The sequence below is a fragment of the Rhineura floridana genome, chromosome 10, assembly GCF_030035675.1.
Source record: "Rhineura floridana isolate rRhiFlo1 chromosome 10, rRhiFlo1.hap2, whole genome shotgun sequence".
Taxonomy (NCBI): Eukaryota; Metazoa; Chordata; class Lepidosauria; order Squamata; family Rhineuridae; genus Rhineura; species Rhineura floridana.
Genome location: NC_084489.1, coordinates 22,448,727 through 22,467,270, shown reverse-complemented (window position 1 = coordinate 22,467,270; position 18,544 = coordinate 22,448,727). Strand labels below are relative to the sequence as shown.

Here is an 18,544-nt window from a genome sequence, read left to right as displayed (position 1 = left end):
TTTGATGAATATTCTTGTCAAAGTAGTTGTGCTGTGGATATGCAGAGCTTCAGGAGACCTATTGCACCTTGGGATTATTTATTGAATATATTTGTATTCCACTTTTCCGTTGTGGAAGAAGAACTAAGTGGATTATTCCCTTGCGAAACGTATTTGCACATGCATGTGCTCATAGTAACAAGAGATTATTTTTTAAAAAAACTCCTAAAACTCAAATACAGATACTAATCTTTGTCAGCCAGCAAAACTTCACATGCAGGATCTGTTTCTATTCACTGAAGTGTCTATGATTCCAAGGAGTGAACTGCACAAAATTTATATAAGGTCTTCATATGCACCCCATCTTCATATGATGAAATTTTAAATCTGTTTATGAATGTATAAAAGTGTTTGTATCTTGCATTATCGGGTGATGTGTAGCCATAAAACATTGTTAAAATCAGTACAAAGCAGGTATACGAGACCAAGGATCAAAAGCTACTTAGGATAGCATCCAGCAGTGTTGCTCAGCTGATAGTAAAACTTCCATCAGCAGAATGGAGAGGGAAGTAACTTTTATGGATTCCCCCAACCCTCTGGAATAAATTTTAGGGTTCTGCAGTGGAAAAGGGGGAATGGTCAAAAGTTGCTTCCCTCCCCATTCTGTTGATAGAAGCCTTATTATCAGCTCAGTTGACATCACTGGATATAACCCATAGTATTTGTATATTGTTTACAGCCTCAGCTTGGATTTTCTTCTCATACATCTTATAGGCGATGCTGGCTGGACTTGTTTGATAACCAGTTCTCTCTTTCCCTCCTCCCCCAAGTTCACATCTTTGGTATCCTGTACCAGTTTTTCACAGATTCGTATTGAATAGCTGGTCTGCAATATTTGGGAAGGCAAACTTCAGTTGAATGAAACCTGTGAGCTCCATGATATGCAGTTTGTCCTCCTCACTATGTAGTCTTGGTTGAATACATCAGCATTAATTTTCCATTCTTACTGAATATTGGTAGCAACTCCAGTTGCATACAGTTTGCTGAAGTTGTAATGGTGTAGCATGCTAAACGGCCTTTTACATACTTCTGGAAAAAGATTTACCACACAGTGTCTCCAAACTAATATGGAAAGCGAAAGTGCTAACTTGTACATAGTCCAGTAGATGCAGTAGCGAAATAGCATGTGCAAATTTCCTATTATCATTCAGTTTTTTATTAAGTCTTGGGGCAAACACTTTCTGCTTAAATTCTTGTTTCTTGTTGGTATGTTTTTAGGTATAAGCGCGTCTTTTCAGTTGGATCTCATGCCATCACAACATACAATCCTAACACGTTAGAAGTTACAAATCAGGTAATGCCGAATGCGTAGTAGCTTCCTTGAAATGTATTGTCTCCAAAGTGAGAATGAGTTGAGTTGTATGGCAGTCCGAGGGGTGTGTGTGCCAGAGGATGAGTCTCAGTTGCATGAGTTAATGACAGAATTAATGATTTGCCTAACTTATGACTTGGTATGTACTCAAATTAATTACTCTCTGACATCTTTCAAACACATTGTCAAATACTTTGGATAACATAGGTATATTTTCCTCTCCTTTCAGTGCATATTTCTGGGCAATATATAGATTTTCATCCATGTTAGTGAGTGTAAATATTAGTGTGGGATTAAAGAATGCAGTTATTTGGAATGTGGGGTGTTTTTTGTTTCTGATAATGAAAAATAGCTGTTGGCCTTAGTTAAATGCAATCATACAGTGCCTTGCAAAATTAATCAGACCCCTAACCGATGGTCTCATATTACTAAATTACAAATGGTACATTATAATTTCATTCAGTATGATATTTTATTTTGAGACACTGAAACTCAAAATCAATTAATGAAAGGTGACATTGGTTTTATGTTGGGAAATGTTTGTAAGAAACATAAAAAACTGAAAAATGTTGCTTGCATAAGTATTCAACCCCTGTGCTGTGGAAGCTCCCAGTTTACACACATGAAAGAAATTGCCCTATTGAGGACACAGTTACCTTACCACTGGCCTCCACCTGTGAACTATTAAAGTTGCTGTCACATTGTCAGGATAAAAACCCCACTATTGAAGGATCCTTGGTCAGGCTGTAGATCTGAAGGAAATGAAGACCAAAGAGCATTCTACAGAAGTGAGGGATAATATAATACAAATGCATAATTAGGAAAAGGGTACAAACTAATATCCAAGCATTTGGATATCCCAGTTAGCACAGTTGGATCAATAATCAGGAAATGGAAGCTGCATCACACCACCCAGGCACTGCCAAGAAAAGGCCGTGTGCTCGAACAAGGAGGCTTGTGAGAGAAGCCACAGAGAGGCCAACAATTACTTTGAAGGAGCTACAGAGATCAGTGGCTGGGCATGGAGTAATGGTGCACCAGTCAACCATATCAAGAGCTCTGCATAACACTGGCATGTATGGGAGAGTGGCAAGAAAGAAGCCATTACTCAAAAAGTACCATCTGAAAGCACGTCTGGAGTTTGCCAGAAAGCATGAGAGTGCCCCAGCTGCGATGTGGGAAAAGGTTTTGTTGTCAGTTGAGACCAAGGTAGAGCTTTTCGGCCAAAACTCAAAGCACTGTGTATGGCGCAAACCTACCACTGCCCATGCTTCAAGACACACCATCCCTACAGTGAAGGATGTCACTGTCCTTCAGTGGCAGCATCATGCTGTGGGGATGCTTCTCATCAGCAGGGACTGGGCATCTTGTTAAAATGGAAGGAAGAGTGGATGGAGCAAAATACAGGGAAATACTGCAAGAGAACCTGCTTCAGTCCACTAAAAAACTGAAGCTTGGGAGAAAATTCATTTTTCAGCAGGACAATGATCCCAAGCACAAGGCCAAAGCAACATTGGAGTGGCTCAAGAACAAAAAGGTGAATGTTCTGCAGTGGCCCAGTCAAAGTCCTGATCTCAGTCCCATGGAGAATCTGTGGTGCTCTTTGAAAATTGCGGTCCACAAGCAACCTGAACAACCTGGAGCGAATCTGCCAAGAAGAACGGCCAAAATCCCTCTGACACTGTGTGCAAAGCTGGTACATACCTACCCCAAAAGACTTAAAGCTCTTATTGCAATGAAAGGTGGCTCTACGAAATATTAATGTGTGGGGGCTGAATACTTATGCAAGCAACATATTTCAGTTTTTTATGTTTCTTACAAACATTTCCCAACATAAAACCAATGTCACCTTACAATAATTGATTTTGCGTGTCAGTGTTTCAAAATAAGACATCATACAGAACGAAATTACAATGTACTATTTGTACTTCAGTAATATGAGAGCATTGGTCAGGAGTCTGATTACTTTTGCAAGGCACTGTATATTTAGTTGCTTTAAGTTTTTATAGTCTCCAAATGGTTTGTGAGGTTTATCTGCAATTTGTTGTAAGGGAATTTTTTTTTTTTTAATTACCGAGAGTAATTGTTCAGTTCCTTTGTCTTGTATGAGGTTGCTTGATGTCCTTGCTGGGCAGTGATTATTGTTGAGGAGACAGAAATCTGAAGCACTATAGACTTAATAAGAATGCGAAATGTTTAGATCTCTGATCTATATGTCATTTCACGTGGAACTCAATGTACCGTATATTCTGGCATATAAGACGACTGGGCGTATAAGACGACCCCCAACTTTTCCAGTTAAAATATAGAGTTTGGGATATACTCGCCGTATAAGACTACCCCTCTTCCAACGCACACCAAATAAAAATTAAAAAAACATCAGATTTGATTTCAATATGGTAATTTTAATTCAAATGCTTATGACATGCAGGTACTTAGCAGGAAAACTGTCACTTACAAACATAAGGCTGTTTGTCATCAAACATGTAAACATAAAACAGTGCAAGTGGATTAAACTTTTCCTAATTCACTCTAAAGCTGAAAGGAAGGATAAGACAATAAACCCATGGGAGCTGCCATGCTGTTTGTTTTCTAAGCTGACAACCAAACAGTTTCCCTTTAAAAGCCTTCAAAATCCTCCTGTTCGTCATCTGATATCATAAGTACATCAATGACATCTTGTGATACATTTGTAAGGCAGTCATCGTATGGATCGAATTCTGTATCAGATGGTGTGGTCTCAGCTTTGGCTTCCTCTTCATCTTCCCACAAGTAGTCATCCTCCATACCATCTAATGAATTTGATATGCCACACTTCTTGAAAGACTTGATTACTGTTTCTGCATCAATATCATTCCAGGCTTTTATGACAAACTTGCACAAAACATCCAACTGTGGAGCACGCATGTTTCCTCCTTTTGTGAATGACTTTTCGCCGCTAACCATCCATTCATTCCATTGTTCTCGAATGCAATCTTTAAATGGCTTGTTTAGGCACACATCCAGTGGCTGTACCAACGATGTCAATCCTGCAGGAATAACTGCCGCATCTGTGTTTAGTCTTGCAAGCCTTTGCTTGGTGCTGGGAGTTAAATGAGCCCTGAACATATCCCACACCAGTAGACTACATTTTTGAATAAGTCCACCTGGTCGCCTGCTCCATACATTATCAAGCCATAGCTTTACCCCTTCTTCATCCATCCAGCCTTTTTCATTCACATGTACAAAACAACCAACAGGGAACTTGAGTTTCGGCATTGTTTTTCTTTTAAAAATAATCATTGGTCTCAGTTTGGCGCCATCAGCTGTGCATCCTAGTACCACTGTAAAACTGGACTTCTCGCGTCCTGTTGTTTTAATTAAAATTGTTTTTTCACTTTTTTGATGGACAGTTTTATTTCCAACCATATCAAAATTCATTGGAGTTTCATCCATATTTCCAATACTACTTAACGCATAGCCATGTTTAGTGCGCTGTTGTATTACGTATTGATGGAAACTATTTACTTCGCTATCAAGATCTGCAAGTAATTTTTGGGCAACTTTCGTCTTTTGCCTCAGTACCAAATTATGCCTTCCCATGAATCTAGTACACCAGGATACAGTGGCCTTAAATCTGTTGCTGTGATCTGGGTTAGATTTGGCCCACTGAAGTGCAAACAAACGTATTTTATTTCGTGTCACTACATAACCGTTTTGGCGATGCTCATTCACCATGTCTGCTACATGTTTTTCGAGTTCTGGCCAATGTGGGGTGCCTCTTCTTAATGCACACTTACCCCTTGGCATACTCTTTAATGCTTTTTCATTTGCTTTCCAGTCCCGAACCATCTTTTCTGTTACTCCATATTGTCTTGCAGCAGCGCAGTTATCTTGCTGGTGGAGCCATGATGGGGTTTTGACTGTTGGACATTTGTATACTGTACTGTATGTACTGGTGCTATACTGTATGAACAGGTACAGATACTGGTGCTGTACTGTTACACAGAGCTTGGAAAAGTTACTTTTTTGAACTACAACTCCCATCAGCCCCAGCCAGCATGGCCACTGGATTGGGCTGATGGGCGTTGTAGTTCAAAAAAGTAACTTTTCCAAGCTCTGGCATTTTGGGGTTTCCCCCCCCTTTTTTTTTTTGCCAGCATACAACCAGCCAATCACTGGTTGGTTGTTGTAGACAAAGCCTGCTTGAATTGGTCAGCTCTCCGTCCAACCCGAACAAGAGCCAGCAGATACATTATGCTCAGATACATTATGCCTGTAGGGGTTTCTGAAACGCTGCACATGCTGACACATTAATTCCACAGAGCAGTGCTGTGTAATTAATGGTGCACCATTCTATGATCTTAAAAAGCATCACACCAATATTAAGTGTTTAAAATAAACAAATAAAAAGCAGCACAGCAATGATGATTTCTTAGAAACCCTCTGCGCATACTTAATGGTACTGTGGGCCTATTGGGGGTTCAACTCTGTATATGCTCAGAAGCACACTCGATGATGCCAGAAACCTAGGAACCGTGCTAGCAGCCTGCTCCACGGGACTCTGTAAGAGCGGTCATGAAAACACTTGCAAAGTCTCTGGGCGGCGGACGCACGCACGCACGCACAAAAAAGACCAGAAAACGTCTTACCAAACCCTTCACTCCCTTAGCATGGCGAGGCGGAGCCTAGACCAACAGCGAGTAGAAGTGGATGGGGACGCTTCCTAAGCCCCACCTCTAACCTCTATCCCTCCATGACGGTTACCTTGGTGATAAAACAATCAGGCCCCGCCTCTCCTACGCGCCTGGATGCCTCGTGCCTGATTGGCGTTTGGCGGAGGAGGAAGAGGGCAGGGAGCGCCCCTGCCAACGCTCAGTTGTACGGAGGCTGGGCTTCTTCCGCCCCTTCTCTCATCCCCGGGCCTAGGAACACGCATGCGCACGGTGGCGGCCAGGGGCGGAGGCTGCTGACTCCATGGAGGAGGAGGAGGAGTTACTCGTGGCACCGTCACGCCCCAGCAGCGCCCATTCCTGCTCCTCCCTCCTCCGCCTCGAGCAGGAGGCCAAGCGCAAAAAGCGGGCGCAGCAACAGCAGCCCAAGGCTGCCGCCGCCGCCGTTATGCTAGGTGAGGGGCGCAACGTTCTAATAGAGGCTGTTTGAGTGACATCACACCGTTCGTCGAGGGGGGAATTTTCCCAGCTTAACTCATCCCCTGCTAACAATGGGCCCTCCTCTTTCTACCCAACCCCAAAACTGGAACTCCCTAATGAGTTTATTAACAGACCCTTTCTATCCCGCGGCAGAGTAAGGGATCCAAGGGGACCTTGCAGCACAGGTTCTCCTTACACCCGGCGTATAAGACGACCCCCGACTTTGGAGAAGATTTTCCGGGGTTAAAAAGTCATCTTATAGGCCAGAATATACGGTATTTTGTTACTTACCATTTTTCTTTGGTTCCATGACTGAGTACAGAACACAATGCTCAGTAAGAATTACCTAGGACTGTTGGTATCAGAATAAAAATGAAAAAGATAATACATCATAAATTTAGAATAGGCAATCTATTTTGGGTACCCAGACACACAGGTCATTACTATCATATTTTTAGTATGAAGATTGATGCAGTTGCTGATACTAGAATACATACTGGAGATATTACTTTGTCTTTGTGTGTCTTGTGATTCTAGAGTTAATGAAGTGCTAATTAAGAGCTGTGAACGTTAGAATAGGTGTATGTACCTAGTCTTGAATATGAGCCAATGTGGGGTTCTGTTGGTACACTTTCTCGCCATGCTAATGGTCTGCTTACCTGTGCTGCTGAATGTCCTGCTTTCATAGTTCTCCTATCAGAGGCAGAAATGGTCTCCTGCTTTCATTCTTCCAACAGAAGGACTTCTTTGTAGCATCCTAAACTCTCTTGTTGGCCATATGTAGGTTATTGGAATGGGATATATAAGGTATAATTTATGGATAACCAAACAATTAATGTTCTGGTGGTAAAGAAGCTTGAACTGCAAGGTTGGAAGGACAAATATCCACCATTTGTTACCCAGTAGTTTGAAGATCTCACTGCCCTTTTACTTGTGAATGCATGGCTTATAGCCATCAATTTTATTTAAATACCTACTTGGACTGCCAGTATTAATGTATATGTTTAAATCAGGACTGATGAACTATTCTTAATGTTAGTGTCAGCTGCGAATGGCTTTTTGTTGTTTTTAATTTTTTTCTCTCTGTTATATTTGCAAATAAAAAATTGAAGAAAAACGCAGTATACCATATGACAAACATTTCTCTATACTTTTCAGTAATTTATATTGGGCTAGGAATCTATGCCTTTACGGTGACAGAATATTCTCCAACTCTAATCTTTTGGTTTAGTGGCCTTATGGAGATATCTGTAGCATCAGCCCAGTTGGAAAAGGACAAGGAACAGAATTCAGCCTCACATTTCGTAAGGGAAGTGGGAAAAAGTCCGAAACGCTTAAGTTTTCTACAGAACACAGAACTGAACTCCTTACAGAAGCACTGGTAGGAATCTGTTAGTTCTAAAAATCTGATCCCTGTATTGTTAACTATACTAAAATGAGAAATGTTCATTTTCTGCTGGATGTATAATTTTAGTACAAAATACGTTTGCCATTTCTTAGTTACTGATAACTTCCAGCCATTACAACTCTGCCAGCTATGCTTTGGATCCAAGCTATTTGGTTGAACCCAAAGAACAATCAGCAAAAGGCAAATAGCTATTTAGTGCTTATGAGCTCACAGTGCTATGTAATAGGTAAGCTTTGTAGTAGTATTTATGCTCTTGCACACGCAGAACATTGGGTTGTATCCAATGAAGTCATCCTGTTTGTGCAAGGACTTCTGCTTGTGGAGCAGAACATCTCCCTTTCCTCACTTCATGCCCCTCAAATATGTTCAGGAGGGTTTTGGGAACTCCCCAGAATAGATTTTGAGGACACACGGGGGGAGAAGAGGAAGAGTTCTGAATGAGGCAATTTCATTGGATAAAAGCCATTATCTTCGGGTTTAGTTTGGTTTTTCTGACAAAGTGCTGTAGCATGTGATATAAAACAGTCCTTCCATTAAATTGGGGGGTTCTTCTGTGAGTTGAAGGATTCAACCCACTGTACTTAAAACTCAAGGAAGCATGCAACAAATTGAATTATCTGCATTAAATGTAGGATAACTGGTTTGGTGCAATTTCCATTGATTCTGTTTTTTTCTCTCTGTTCTTTCTGGCCCAGAGATTCAGAACTGATTTTGCTGAAGGAAAAATCACAGGACGGGCAAGTATCTTCCATATCTCTTAAAATAAATCCTTGTTTTTATTAAAGTTTAGTTTTCCTTCCATGCTGAGGCTTACAAGTGGCTGGTAAACATGTTTTGTGTATGTTTCCTTATCTGTATATTATACATAACACAGTTGCCTTGGGATTTGAGAAGGGAGGGGAAGGAAAACTCTGGCCTTTGCTGCCAGCCAGAGGAACAAAGGCTGGGACCCCTCTCTCCCAGGAAGTACAGCATGGTAAGGTGAAGACTAGCCTGGCCTCAGCCTTTGGCCAGGGAAGGAGCTTCTGCAGAGCAACTGGGTCCTTGCCAGAAATAAATTTGCTCCCAACTTTCAGTTGTCCTGGAACTGCAGTAGTGAGGGAGAACGTAATTTTGCCCATTGTCACCAACCAGAAGACTGAGGGCTGTGGGTAACTTTCAAATTGAGTTAATGGTGTTTAGAATCATCTGATCAAAAGTTGGGATATAAATATTAAAGTATGTCTCTTTTATGTTCTTTAATAATCTGCTGGAGATATTTTGAGTTAGAAGCTCGAGCCCCAACATATGAGATTGCATTAGATTGAAGTCTTTCCTGCCCTATGGCTTGACAGATTTTGGTAACTTGACAAATCCGTGCACTAAATGAAATTTAAACAAAAAATTGTCCATTAGTAGCCCTCTTAACCTGCATGTTAGAATATTGTGTGATTTTCATAATATTGCCTTGGTAAGTGTTGCATAAGCTTTGAGGTCAGGACATATCTCACTTTCATCATAACTGTTTTCTGTGGATGTCAATTGAAGTTACAGTAACTTAAACCATGAGTTTGTTTCAAAATTTTGAGCAACATCTGTTTTTTTTACTTGTTTCCATCTTTACTTAGTCATGGGTTGTGCTTATGTGTGAGAGAATGAAACTTCTATTCATCTGTTTAATTTTATTATGAAGTGAAGACTTCATTTCCTTCTTAGTCTATGCACTTTGTCTTGTTTCACAGCATTCAAATCATTCTTAAACTGCTCTTCTTTTTTGGAATAGAACAGTCTGCGTCTGTCTTAGAATTGTTTAATATGTTTTTTAATAATGTTTTTAACCCCTTTTAAAAGTTTTTTTTAAATGTTTTTAACGCTGTTTTGTTTTAATGTATTTTAATATCTGTTTTTATGATGTTTTAAAGTGTTTTTAGCGCTTTGTTTGCCACCCTGGGCTCCTGCTGTGAGGAAGGGTGGGATACAAATTAAATAATAAATAAATAAACATAGTTCATCGTAGTATGATGTTTCATATGTTAATTTTTTCCTAATCAGGAAGCACCTACAAAGTGGAAGTATTTTTAGACTTCTGTTCATCTGCTTTCCTATAAAACAACTGCTCCAAATTGTTTTGTGGTACTGTGTGATTTATTTATTTATTGTCCTTAACTAGCTACCACTTCTTTTTCAGAGATACAACTGTTATAAGCACCACTGGAGTGATACAAGAAAACCTGTAATTCTAGAAGTGACTCCCGGAGGCTTTGACCAAATTAATCCTGCAACAAATAAAGTCCTGTGTTCTTATGACTACAGAAATATTGAAGGATTTGTAGATCTGTCTGATTATCCTGGAGGCTTCTGTATACTCTTTGGTGGATTTAGTAGACTAGTAAGTATCGAAACATAAAACGTCACCTATGTCTGAATTGAGACCCCAGTAGCCTTGAATTTAGTAGACTCGGTTGATTCACTGGTAAGGTCAGAATCTAGCACTCTGTGCTTTGTCAACATAAGAAGGGCCCTGCTGATTTATATCAAAGGCTCATCTCCTCCAGCATCCTGTTGTCTCAGTTGCCAACTAGATGCCTAAGGGAAGCCTGTAAGCAGCACTTGTAATTCCCAGCAGCTGTTATTCGGAGACATTCTGCTTCCAATACTGGAGGTAGAACATATAGCCATCATGGCTAGTAGCCATTAATTGGCATCTTCTCCATGAGTTTGTCTAATCCTCTTTTAAAGCCATCCAAGCTGATGATCATCACTACCTCTTGTGGGAGCAAACTCCATAGTTTCAACTATGCATTGGGTGGAGAAGTATCTCCTTTTGTATGTCCTGAATCTTTCAACATTCAGATACTAGAAGCCCTAGGTTCTAGTGTCATGGGGGGGGGATCTTCTGTCTGTTCACCTTTTTCATGCCATGCATAATCTTATACACCTTTATCTTGTCCCCCCACACTCATTTTTCATTTTTTTCTAAACTAAAAAGCCCCAAATGTTGCAACCTTTCCTCACAGGGAGTTGTTCCATCTCCTTGATAATTTTGCTTGGCCTTTTCAGCACCTTTTCCAGCTCTAGAATTTCCTTTTTGAGGTGAGGCAATCAGAGTTGTATGCAGTGCATTTGCAGTATTCCAAATGTGGTTGTATTGTATCATAATTACCTAAGTGTTTGAACTAGAATATATAATTGATCCTTAGCCCCTACGCGCTTTGCATGCCACCCCTACCCACCCCCAGAGCTCCCAAACCACCACCACCACCACCACCACCCATGGTGCCCCCAAACCACCCCAGGCAACCAACTTCACTCGCCAACCCCCCTTGCAATACCCTCCAGTGCCTCCAGGTGTTGGTAGACGTTGGCCTCCATGAGGCTTGCTCAAACTCCTCTGCCATTTGCCTTACCTGTGCTGCAGCTACTGCTGCATGCCATCACCTCAACTGGACAAATTGCGCCACTGTGCAGTGTGCTGAGGCTGTACTCCAGTCTCCTGCACAAGCTGCTGCCACCACCCAGGCCACTCGCCCACTAGCTCACCAAGGCTGCCACCACTGCCTTGCCTGCCTGCCGAGGCAAGCAGTGGCAGATGGAGCAAGTGGCATGCAGGTGAGGGGAGTGAAAGCGTTCATGCTGCAGTTTGCAGTGCGATCTGTTTGAGATGCTGCAAACTGCACAGTGACATTTACATTTTTATTATATGTATAGATTCCCTGGTGATAAGATACCTTGGATATTTTGACTCTTTTGCTCAGCAGGCATTTGGGCAGTTGGGAGAAGATAAGAAACATTGAATTGTTTCATATTAATTGTATTCAGTTTTACAAATACTATTGCATTCATGATCATAGATTTTTAAATGTATGAACACTTTTAAAGTTACAGTCTTGCCACAGTCTTTTGTTTGTTTATAGCAAGCAACTTATTGAAGTATCTTGAAATTTGCAGCATTTATTTGCTTCTGAGCAAAGGGAAGAAATTATCAAAAGTGCAATAGAACATGCTGGCAACTATGTTGGCATCTCCTTGAGGATAAGGAAAGAACCTTTAGAATTTGAACAGTATTTAACTCTTCGCTTTGGGAAATACAGCAATGATGAATCTATTACATCTTTAGCAGAATTTGTAGTCCAGAAGATATCTCCTAGACATTCGGTAAGGCCTAAAAATTCAAATGCATTGCTTGAGTCTTGAAGTTGACAAAATTCCTTTTTGTGTGCGTGTGTCGCTCTTCTACTACCCCACTCCCTTTCACTAAATTTTGGTGATTGAGTTCTGTGTTCTCTTATGTGAATAAGTATAACTTCTTTAAAGAAGACTGCACACATAAATATAAATATACAATCTTGTATTAGCCATGAAGTTATTGTTTTAAAAATATATTTCTTATATTTCAAATGGTTGGAATCCAAATAAGAGAAACTAGTTCTGTAAGTCCATGGGGCTTTAGGTTCTCTTTTGTAGACAGTAGCCATCCATGCCCCACTTCGTTTGAGAAGTGTTTCTGAAGAAGATGGTGTTATGTCATGGTCAGTAGTTTAAAGGGGAAAAGTAAAGGTTGCACTGGGCTTCATATCTCTTGCAAGAACTAAGTAGATCTTGGATCCCAAAGTAGATATTTTTAACATCAAATATTAAGAGACAGTAAGAGAAATATCTAGTGTGGTAATGCACTTATTCTGTGCAGTGCCCCGGTTGTATTGCTAATCTTTTTTGGTTACTTCTATTTTTCTGTTTCTTTACTTAAAAAGATAAACATTTCAAAAATAAATCCAAGTCTGGATCCAAATCATAGCAATAACAGAAATTGGCTTGACTTGCTACCAGAGAAGAATTGCCCCCCAAATGTGAGATTTGATTTGGTTTCTATGATTCTAGCAGTTAGAATGTAATGCCTCTTTTTTTTTAAAGGAACCAGTGAAAAGGATATTGGCTCTTACAGAAACGTGCTTTGTGGAACGTGACCCAGCTACGTACAATATTGCAACACTGAAACCCTTAGGAGAGGTAAGGGACAAGCTTGTTTAGAGCTTTGGATCAGGAAAGAAAAACAGTAAAGGTTACAGATCATGCTAGAATAAATAAGCATAAACTGTTTAAACCCACTCTTATATAAACTTCAAATCACATTTTTAAGACTAGGAACACAACTGAGAATTGAGTTTTAAGTGCAACAATATTAGGATGTAGAAAATCCAAGAGTATGTTTTCTGTAATGCTGAAACCTTTAATCTCTCATTTAAATATAATGTGCAGAATAGTGACAGAATTAGTCTGACTACCTATTTGATACACTCTTTCTTTAAAGGTATTTGCGCTAGTGTGTGATTCTGAAAATCCACAGCTTTTTACCATAGAGTTTATCAAGGGACAAATCCGAAAATATTCTTCAACAGAGAGGTATTTTTAAATGTTCTTGAACTGTCAATTTCTCATTTATATGGATGTCAATTTAGATAGTAAACCTTGAAGTGTTTCTCTAGCTGGCTTTACAGCTACAACCAGGGCACACTGCTGCATATTCATTTTAAGCTTATGCCACATCTGGGAGGGACTGCAGTAGGTTCTTGATATCAAACCCTGCAAAAACTAGAAAAGGTTCAAATGTGATTCTGAAAATAAGTTTCCCTACAGGTAGGCAGTTAGGATAGCCATTTGAGTTTCTTTTAAAACAGGGATTGCTAACCTGTGGTTGGGGGTCCATAAACAAAGTGCAAAAAAAATCAATTTCCAGTGCAATAAAATTGTATTTATTTATGGGGGTCTGTAGCTTTCATCAGATTCTCAAAGGGGTCCGTGACCCATAAAAGGGTAGGAACCACCTTTTAAAAGAATCCAGTAGCACTATTTCAGAAGGTAAAATAGCAATATCAAACACACAGAGAAAAAATCAAAGAATTGCAGGTTGGTTTTTACTGAATTGACTTTTTAAAATACCTAGATGACTTCTGCAAAAATGACTAGCCCAGACCTTTGAATCAGCTAAACCATCCAAATCAGTTTTGTTCCCCTCTCTACAAATGAGGGTTGGTAATAAAGAAATTGAAAGTGTTAAAGTTCCATTGTCTCTCCTTACATTGCAGCAAGCTGTTCATTAAATCATAGTTTCTCATTTGTTTCCTCAAAAGCTGTTTATCAAGCTTCCATATGTCAACATGTTGCCTCAGTCACTTTCCTTTCCCTCATACCATCCCCTGCAATGCCATGAGGCAGATAAGAGTATGTTGGAAACTATCTATTATGAGGTATTCTATGTTTACAGACTTGCCTCCGTAGGACCAGGAAATACTTGCTCTATATAACGTAGAATAAAATGTGCTTGTATGTTTCTAAGCATTCTTAACTTCTTGGCCTGGCAAAACTGATTGTTTGGACAATTTTCCTAGGGACTCATTGTTAGCCAGTTTGCTGGATGGAGTAAGAGCCTCTGGCAATAGGGATGTCTGTGTGAAGATGACACCAACAGACAAAGAACAGCGGTGGGGCCTGTTGAGTATGCCAGTGGAAGAGGAAGTTGAAAGCCTTCATCTCAGGTTCTTGGCAGCACCTCCAAGTAAGTCTTCTGTTTGGGGTTCATAGTTTTCAAAATAAGTACTTTGTAAGTTTGCTGCAAAGTAAGCTCTGCTGGTACCCTACAATATTCCCATTTGATATTTTTCTCTATGCTTGTTCCGTTGCAGATGGTAACTTTGCAGATGCTGTTTTTAGGTTCAATTCTAACATTTCTTACAGTGGAGTTCTGCATGCAGTGACACAAGATGTAAGTTAAAAAAATAATTCTTTTGTATGTTCTTTTATGATCTATTTCTAACAAAAAGGTTAATATCCTTCCTCCTTTCCTCAGGGCTTGTTTTCAGAAAACAAAGAGAAACTAATAAATACTGCTATAACAGCATTACTCTCGCAAGAGGGTGACATGACGGCATCTACTGCAGAGCTTGAAAGCCAGTTCCAAGCTGTTAGAAGATTAGTTGCCTCCAAAGCTGGATTCCTTGCTTTCACTCAACTTCCAAGGTAGGTTCTTGACTTTTAACAGCAGCCTTGTAATAGTTTATTTATTTATTTATTAAATTTATTAGTCGCCCATCTGGCTGGTTCTCCAGCCACTCTGGGCGACGCACAACAATAGTCTTGAGTTGTTTACTTTCTGAGCCCTTTTGAAAGTTAGGGGCTTCCACAATGGTTTCTGCAAAGCAACATAGATACTGCTGTACCAGTCCTGCCTCCCCTGCTTTATTATCCATAATGGCTAACTGATCTCTATGGCACATATTTTCTGTGATGTCTGTATAGACAGTACTGGATTATTTAATTGCAGTAAACAAAAAAATAGTCTTCAAATTTTCACTCATTTTCCACTACAGGTTTGATTATAGCTCTGTACAGAAGAAGAAAGGTGTAGTTTGGGAGTTCCATCACTAGAAATCTGCTCCTCTTGCCTATGATTTGTGTAGAAGGCAGTAAAATACTTGGTTTTCCTCCAGTAATGGGGCTTCAAATGCAGCTAGATTAGGTGCTCCAGTGGTTCCTACCACAAGTGAATGTGGCAAGATGTTCCCCTTGAGTTCAGCTGCAGCAGTAATTATGAAGATTTTGGAGTGAAGCTTATATAACTAGCGTTGCTGAACAAGCATGCATACAATTATGTGTATCTGTAAAAAAAAAAAAGTTTGCAGAGGCAATGGGAAAACTGGCACCGTTGCTCAGTTACCTGGATGCTAACCATCACTGGATCAAAATTAAACATGTATTAAAGGTTTAGTGGTGGTAGTGCTTTTTTTAAAGGCTTTTAAACATCTATTTACTTTTACTTGGTTTTGGGGGGAACAATCTGATTATTTTAGTAATGCTGTTTAAATATAAAAGATAACCTGATATTATATGGGATTCCCAGTGGTTTCCCATCCAGATTGCTGAAGAAGTCCATTAGGCTCAGTATTGCTACAGTTGCTGTCTTCCCAGGTCACCCACTGAGCCCCACCTTTTATGCTGCTTCAGCTTTGCTCTTCAAATACCATTTGGCAACTTGGTTGCACTTAGCCATGTAGTTCATTTCCTGTGATGGACAAGGTCTCATTGCACTCACTTTCCCCTCTCTATTCTTGGTGGTGATTCTTTAGCTGTACCTAATGAGGCAGGAAAGCTTTTCATTTTATTCAAAGTTATACCGTCCACAGCTGCTAGGCCATATCGTTGAGCTTTCATGAATAGTTTTGAAATTTGTGAGTAGAAAAGTAACATTGATTGAATTTTTAGTAATGTTCAAGTTTACTGTTCCTACAATATGCTGTTATCACATCTTTCTTATGCACTGGCTAGACCAAACATTTTAAATTGGTAGGACAATTTAAATTTAATACCTATCAACATACTGCTGTTATTTCGGTACTCTGTCTAATACTTGGCTGTGTTTTGAAAGATTTCGTGAGCGCCTGGGAGTGAAGGTAGTGAAAGCGCTTAAAAGGAACAATGATGGAGTAACTCATGCTTCCATCGATATGCTTTGTGCCCTCATGTGTGTAAGTACTTTAACTCACGTACTCAAAAATTCAAGTATGCTAAAATAGGACATCTACCCTCTTGGTTTCATGGGCTATACACTGTGACTCCTATAATGAAGTGATCTCCCTAGGAAGATGCAGAGTTATGTTACGGGAGGAGCTCAGTACATGTTTTGAGTGATCAGTACATTACTGTCCACTCGGCTTTCCCCACAGTGGAAGATTATACACATAATCATTTCTTGTCTGAATGGTATGGGCAAGAAGATTTTTCTGTCCTCCTTTATAGGTGTGGCGATTAGGTGACCCTGTACTGTCCCTTTCCCTTGATTGTAGAGGGTAAAGGGGGTGAGAGCCTTAATTACACAAGGAAGCTTGGACAACTTTTTTTTAGTGTGTGGAAGCTCCCTGACATCTTAAGAACCTTGTTCTAGAAGAAGGGAAATTGCAATGTGTTTGGTTTGAGGAATGGATGTCGTCTTCATACATGACATCTCAAGTAGATGGGAAAAAATAATACAAGCTAGGACCCCTTTAATTTTTATCGTGGGTTTCATACTATCATTGATACAGTTGGCACCTTAAAGCAGAGTCTGTTCACAAAGAAAGCTTGTTAAAATTGTTTGATACCCTCATTCTGATTAAATGGTATGTTTTATCCATAGCCTATGCATGATGACTATGACCTGAGGCAGGAACAGTTAAATAAAGCATCGCTTCTTTCTTCAAAGAAGTTCTTGGAAAACCTATTGGAGAAATTTAATTCCCATGTGGTAAATAAATCTTCTATGTTTGTCAAATACTTAAAGATTTTGTGTTTAGGGGTAGGGTGGGACAATTGCTTAGATAATTTAGAAAATTGTAAGGATTTTTACATTTATCTCTTGGTTTTTAGGGGACTTGTGATGTTGTGGATCTGATCATATTACATTATCTGTTATAATTGTTCTTGAAAACGTAATTTGAAGCAATGACGTTTATGTTTGAAGCCAAAGTCACGAGTAGAAAATAGCAAGGATGTGCCACTTTGTAGCTTATGAACCATAGAATTCTTTTCTGCAGAAGTTTATATGTGTGTGTGTGTGTGTACACATATACACACACACGCTCACACACACTACTATATCTAAAATTGCCTTTTTTTAAAAAATTTCAGGAACATGGAACAGGTGCCCTAGTTATTAGTTCACTTTTGGACTTCCTTACTTTTGCTCTCTGTGCTCCATACAGTGAGACGACAGAAGGGCAACAGTTTGATATGTTACTAGAAATGGTTGCATCTAATGGGAGAACCCTATTCAAGCTCTTTCAGGTGAGTTTGGTGTTAAGAAAGAGGATTGCAAAAATTCCACTTTGTTTCTGTTGCTAGTTGAACTAACACTTTGAGGAAAATTCACATATTAACCCTGAAAAAACAAACTTGAAAATGAAAATTTGCCCTAACATGATCATTCAAGCTTTTTCACATTCTTTTTCTAGATCCCATTTTAGAAGGCTAAGAGCTATGTATCTGTGTTGTATGGAACAGGTCCAGCTTTAAAACAGAGAAGCTGTTGCATGGAATACCCATTGAAGTGTTTAACAAGTAGCAAGAGTCAAAATGACAGCTGCAGTTCTAGATCACCCTGTTAAACTTGTCCCAGTACCATAAATTCTTTATTTTCACAGGTCAGTTAACACTGCACTAGGGAATAATGGCATGCTACTTTTTATGATTTGTTTTGCAGCACCCTTCTATGGCCATTGTGAAGGGAGCTGGATTGGTTATGAAGGCAATAATAGAGGTAAGACATGAAATAGCTTTGTAATATTTCACTTCATTTTTCAGTGAGATTGAGAACAGCAATAACCTTTAATCAAATAAGCATCTAGGTAAGTTTTTTTTAAGGAAAACATTTTCTGATTTTTTTCACAATTGCATTCAGCTGTTTGGAATGGAGTAAGCCTACGAGCTAGCTTTAACTTCTTTGTAGCTGTAATTCATAGCTAAATTCTTTATTTTAAAACTGGATGTTTTATTGGTTGCATATTCCATTCAAAATGAATGTAACTAACATACAAATAGATGAGTTTAGCATTGTGTATCCTTCTCATAAGGGCTGCTGTTGGCATTCTCAGTAAAAATTCCAAAGGGGAGGAGTAACAATACCATGATTAGGATCAATTAAGTAAT

At 39.5% G+C, this 18,544-nt stretch overlaps 1 protein-coding gene across 2 annotated transcripts in view; it reads left to right on the top strand.

Annotated features, from left to right (window-relative positions):
* Positions 1-18,544, top strand: part of DNAJC13 (DnaJ heat shock protein family (Hsp40) member C13) — a 91,247-nt gene that overhangs the window by 10,345 nt on the left and 62,358 nt on the right. For both annotated transcript variants that reach the window (XM_061587930.1, XM_061587929.1), the window contains exons 3-16: positions 1,258-1,333; positions 7,715-7,864; positions 8,587-8,628; positions 10,059-10,259; positions 11,819-12,025; positions 12,782-12,877; positions 13,179-13,270; positions 14,257-14,423; positions 14,551-14,630; positions 14,715-14,884; positions 16,290-16,389; positions 17,037-17,144; positions 17,528-17,683; positions 18,099-18,155. In XM_061587930.1, the coding sequence (XP_061443914.1) occupies positions 1,258-1,333; positions 7,715-7,864; positions 8,587-8,628; positions 10,059-10,259; positions 11,819-12,025; positions 12,782-12,877; positions 13,179-13,270; positions 14,257-14,423; positions 14,551-14,630; positions 14,715-14,884; positions 16,290-16,389; positions 17,037-17,144; positions 17,528-17,683; positions 18,099-18,155 (1,702 nt within the window). The remainder of the gene's footprint in view (positions 1-1,257; positions 1,334-7,714; positions 7,865-8,586; positions 8,629-10,058; positions 10,260-11,818; positions 12,026-12,781; positions 12,878-13,178; positions 13,271-14,256; positions 14,424-14,550; positions 14,631-14,714; positions 14,885-16,289; positions 16,390-17,036; positions 17,145-17,527; positions 17,684-18,098; positions 18,156-18,544) is intronic.